The sequence below is a fragment of the Petaurus breviceps genome, unplaced genomic scaffold (assembly GCF_028583685.1).
Source record: "Petaurus breviceps papuanus isolate PSGF00001 unplaced genomic scaffold, PetGlider_PUasm1.0 90822, whole genome shotgun sequence".
Taxonomy (NCBI): Eukaryota; Metazoa; Chordata; class Mammalia; order Diprotodontia; family Petauridae; genus Petaurus; species Petaurus breviceps.
This window is the reverse complement of record NW_027187351.1, coordinates 3,685,272-3,690,936: the sequence shown is the minus strand read 5'-3', so window position 1 is coordinate 3,690,936 and position 5,665 is coordinate 3,685,272. Positions and strand designations below refer to the sequence as shown.

Here is a 5,665-nt window from a genome sequence, read left to right as displayed (position 1 = left end):
CCGAGCTGCATCCAATCAGAGCTGCAGCAGTGAGCGGATCATCCTGTTCTTCCCCAGTGATTTGCTTATTGAATAAAGGTACATTTTTTTGTTCACATTTACCTGTTTATTAAAATTGCTGTCAATGTTCATTAAAATAAGCCCTCCCCTGAAAATAAGCCCTCTGGTGTTTTTCTGTCCAAAAAAATTAATAAGACAGTGTCTTATTATCGGGGAAACACGGTATTAATAAAATAGTAGAGGTAGAGAAGCCAGATTACAAGGGATAAGGAAGGAAAAAGAATAAAGGCAATAAAGAGAAACTTTTTTTTATGACAGGGAGGAGTAGATAAGTGTAGCTAGGTGGTGCCATAGTGCATAGAGTGCCCTGCCTGGAATCAGGAAGACTCTTCTTCCAGAGTTCAAATCCAACCTCAGAAGCTTTACTAGCTGTGTGACCCTGGGCAAGTCATGTAATTCTGTTTGCCTCAGTTTCCTTATCTGTAAAATGAACTGGAGAAGGCAATGACAAATTACTGCAGTATCTTTGCAAGAAAACTCCAAATGGGGTCACAAAGAGTTGGACATGATTAAAAATGACTGAACAACAAAAGTAATAGAGAGATGGAATTATAGTTTCACTGAGCAGCAGAGTTGAGGGAAGATTTGTTTTTCTTCCCAATCACCAAATATTCATTCATTCATTTACTTTTATATTTATTAAATCATTTTAGCATTATTAATTTAGCAACCATTTATAAGTGCACACTGTGTGATAGGCAATCTCAATAAGGTAAAAACATATGATGAGAGGCATGATGGAGGGGTCAGCGAGGCAGGATGGTGTAATGGATAGAGAGCTGGACTTGGAGCCTGGAAATCTGGGTCCAAATACTGCCTTACACACTTACTAACTCCTGACCATGAGTAAGTCCCTTAACTGCTTTTGACTTCTGTTTAAATAAAAATGAAGAGAATTAGATTAGAGGCGTTCTATAGTCTCTTCCAAATCTAAATCTAAATTCGTGCTTGTAGACTAAGGAAAGGATCCATTTAACAGAGAAAACTTGAACTTGTAAGAAAGAGATGAGATAATTGGTATAGCAAGGTTCCAGAAAAGGATGGAACTTAAATGCTCAGTGAAAAAGTGGAAGGAGGGACACCTGTTTGAGATATCTGGGAAGAACAAGATAGTGCCAAAAGAGGCAGAGAGAGGGGGAGGGGAAGGAAGTTGAGAAATTTCAAGTTGGGTGATATTGAAGCCCATAGACTTGAGAATGTGAGAGCTCAAATCAAATCCCTGAGGAGAGAATTTGGAATGGAGGCTAAAATAGACCAAGTCCATTAATGTGGTGGGACAACCAGAGTAAAAGGACTTTTATTATTTTTTCCTTTCACTTTGTGGTGGCAAAGAACTGGAAATTGCAAGGATGCCCATCAATAGGGGAATGGCTGAACAAGTTGTGGTAGATGATTGTGATGGAATATCACTGTGCTATAAGAAATGATGAGCTCAGTGATCTTAGAAAAACACGAAAAGACTTGCATGAAATAATGAAGAGCAGGATGAGCAGAACCAAGAGAACACTGGGTATAGTAACAGCAATATTGTTTTAAGAATGACTTCTAATGAATAAGTCATTTTGACGATTATAAATACCCAAATTAACCCTAAAGGACATATGAAAAAAGATGCTATCTGCATCCAGAAAAAGAACTGATAAATAGAACTATGCATAGAATAATTTTAAATATATATTCCTATTTGAATCTAATGGTAGTCATTTTTAGGGTGGGAGGGGAAGCAAAAAATAATTTCATGACAACTTTATTATATATTTAAAAGGAATAAGAAGTTGTACGTAATAGATTTGCAGTTTCATGTGTAATCATCTTTTTAAACTATACTATATTACAGAAATGCTTGTTTTATTCCATAAAATAAAATAAATTTAAGAAAGAGAGTCAATGCTTTATTTTCAATGTGAATGAAACAAAGTAGATGTATGTATATTAATAATAATAATATCTAGCATTTATATAGCCCCTACAAAGTGCCAGGCACTGTGCTAAGTGCTTTACAAATTATATCTCATTTTATCCTAACAATAACCCTGGAAGGTATGCACTTTTCATTATTTTCATTTTTTTTAAGCAATTGGGGTTAAGTAACTTGCTCAAGGTTACACAGCCAGGTGTTTCTGGGTGGGTGCTAAGTGTCTGAGCCCGGATTCGATCCCCAGGTCATCCTGACACTGGGGCCGGTGCTCTTACTGTGCTACCTGGTCGCCCCTATTATTTTCATTTTAGAATTAGGAAAACTGAGGCAAACAGCTGTTAAGTGGCTTGTCTATCATCATACAGATATTAAATATCTGAAGTGGGATTTGAAAGTCTTCCTAATGCCAAGTCCAGCACTCTATCCACGGTGGCACCTAGCATATTGCCAAAGAGAAAAATGAAGAGGCAGGCCTGGGATATTTTAGTTCAAGGGCAACAAACAAGGCTGAGGTTCAATGCAAAGGGAACCTTCCAGAAGTCAGGGTGAAGAACAATGTGTTCAAACTCTAGACTAGGAATTATTTGCCAGTGGGGTTTATGCTGCTCACTGCTTTCTTATCTATGGTCACCCTTCAGCATCCCAGCATGATCTGCATCCATGGCACCATAAAACTCATGTAGATTTATTTGATTTTTGTAATGCAGAAGGCAAGGATATCTGATGAAAGCAAGGGAAATGGAAAGTAGATCTTGGGAATTGAGGAAACTTGAAAAGTTTGAAATAATCCTCATGGTGAATCCAAAAGGAAGGCAGTAGGAGCTAAGTAAAAGGATTTTTGAGATACAGTGTAGCCCCAAGTAAAGTCATTATAATAGAAGAAACATAATATAATCAGTTGGCATATTTATGTGACTCTCTCTAGGAAAACATGGGAGCTTCCTGGTAGGAGAAGAGAATACAATGTCAGGAGGGTATGGTAGAAAGACAAGCTCAAAACAGATTTTAGGAGTTTCTGGTGAGATTGTAGAGTGACTAACTAATATGAACTCAGGTTTGGTGGAAAAGTAAGTGAAAATAAAATTATCCTGTTGGTCTGGCAGACTATGGAGAATTCACAAGAACAGAGGTCATGAGGAATATTGCATGTAAAAAAGTTCTAAGTAAGGGAAAAGTTTTCAAGTGGTTATTTACTTGTGGATAATGAGAATGGAATAGAGAATATGGTAATTGGAGGAAAGGGGATCCAGAACAGTGATAGAAAGTATTTCAACAGTTACAGGCATTGATATTGAAGTTCTGAAGGATGCTATCAGAGATGGGATAGAGAGGGTTATGAGTCTGGGGATGGAATTATTTATCTTTTTAAAAATTCTTTATTTAGCATTTTTATTTTCAGTTCCACATTCTCTTACTCCCTCTACCCTCTTCCCCAGTCATTGAGAATGTAAGAAATATGATGCTCATTGTACATATGAAGTTAGACAAATCATACTTCCACATTCGTCAAGTTTGAAAAAAAAGGAAACAAGAAAAATAAAGAGAAAAATATACTTCAATCTGCACTCAGAGTCTATCAGTTCTCTCTTAGGAGGTGAAAGGCATTTTCTTCATGAGTCCTTTAGAATTGTCATAGATCATTGTATTGATTAGAGTAGCTAAATGTTTCACAGTTGATCTTACTTACAATATTACTGTTACTTTGTACAATGTTCTCCCAGTCCTGCTCATTTCTCTCTATATCAGCTCATATAAATCTTTCAGGTTTTTCTGAAATCACAAGGATGGAGGTATCAAAGGAGGCAGGGGTAATATTTATCAGGTTAGTAGATGACCATAACAAGGATAGGGACATGTGATAGAAACCAAAAAGAATAAAATAGATGCCACTGCTTTAAGTCTAGCCTATAAACTTAATAATTTTTTTTCCTCTCTCTTTTTTTTTTTCTATTTTATAACCAGGAAACTTAATACAAGTCCGTGGCTGGATTATTACTGGAAGGACTGAAACCTTGGACAACAATGTTGAGTACATTGATAGGTAGGGGTGTGTGTGTGTGTGTGTGTGTGTGTGTGTGTGTGTGTGTATTTCTGTTTTCAACTGGGGACACATATGCTTTCTGAGATTGGCTTCTCTGACAGCAATAAATTGAAAGCAGTTGGCACAGAATTGCTATTTTCTTCTTTGCAGTTTATGGTCCCTAGTGAGTTGGGCTTCAGCAAACTTTGTTAATGTAATTGCAACTGGTCGATTAAATGGGTCCATTTATTTACTGGCAACTAGTCACTCTGGGCTCAGTGTGAATTACACTGTAATTGTATCTGTTGATTTTCCCCCTTAGTCCCTTTACCTGCCTTTCCCCCAAACCCACATTCCCAGGCTGAAGTGAACTTTCTAAAACAATAGGAAAGTCTGAAACTTATTTATAAATTTGTTTCTTCTTAATGTAAATATGCACACTTAAAATATTATTATAGTGATCTAACTGGGGAAGGTTGGTGGGAACCGGTAGGAACTGAAAGCCTTTAACTTGTTGATATATCTTCAAGAAGCTATTAAAATGCCAACATTGCTTTGTTCATTCAAGATTTGTGTGAAGCACAAAGGACCACAAACACAGGAGCAATGCTTTACATTGACACTAAGATATGAAGGTCGATATCCATGGAAGCTTCCAGGCGGTGTTCCATCTCACTTCTACCTTGGATGTAGGGATAGAGTTCCCCATCTCAGCTACATCTAGACCTGCCACAAGATGGCATTCCAAGTCCTCAGCTACCAGCTTGCTTAAATTGTACATGTGTGGACAGGGTACCCATGTCTTCCTGCTTCTATTTCCTTTCAGAACCTACCCAAACTCTTCTCTGATATAGGGTCATGGATATTCCTCATTATAATTCATAATTTATCAGATGACTTTATCCCACATTCTTAAAGGTTTAAATCTTTTTGTTTCCTACTTTGGATGACTTTAAAAGGATTATTAATTCCCATGTGGATTGCAATATATCTTATAAAAAGTGTAAGAAACACAGGATTAATGCCCACAGTGGTTGAGTAAGCCTCAGATGACTGGAAAGCCAAGCTTTTTGGTTTTTTTGCTTTTTGGAGGGCAATTGGGGTTAAGTGACTTACCCAAGGTCACATGGCTAATTTTTGCATTAAGTGTCTGAGGTCAGATTTGAACTCAGGTCCTCCTGACTCCAGGGCTGGTGCTCTATTCACTGTACCACCTAGCTGCCTAAACCCTAGTTTTAAAGTGTATATTTTTCAACTCTCTTCACTAAATCTTCCGTGCCTGTCTTTTTGCACATGTACCTAATGATTGCATTATTCTGTTAAAACAAACAAAATTTTGGTCACTAAGGTAAAGGACTCAAGGTGGACTTTTGCTCACCACATTCCTTGAGTACCATCTGGCTGCTTCTATAAAAAATTACCAGTCAGTGTCTTCTAGCCTCTTGTAGCTCCATTTTTCTCCATCTTTTCTGGTGTTGATGCTGTGGGGAGGAGCTTCTAGTAAAGCAGAAAGAGCAGCCTACTTAGGTGGAAAAATCCTGTAAGTATGAAATCCTTGAAGCTAGTTGTGTGAGAGACAGACAGACAGACAGAGAGAAAGAGAAAGAGGGAGAGAAAGAGAAAGAGAGAGAGAGAGAGAGAGAGAGAGAGAGAGAGAGAGAGAGAGA

At 37.6% G+C, this 5,665-nt stretch overlaps 1 protein-coding gene across 1 annotated transcript in view; it reads left to right on the top strand.

Moving 5' to 3' along the window:
- The window catches only part of PKHD1 (PKHD1 ciliary IPT domain containing fibrocystin/polyductin), a 669,991-nt gene that overhangs the window by 35,774 nt on the left and 628,552 nt on the right, over positions 1 to 5,665 (top strand). Inside the window, exon 7 of the mRNA XM_069070581.1 lies at positions 3,941 to 4,019. Within this exon, the coding sequence (XP_068926682.1) occupies positions 3,941 to 4,019 (79 nt within the window). The remainder of the gene's footprint in view (positions 1 to 3,940; positions 4,020 to 5,665) is intronic.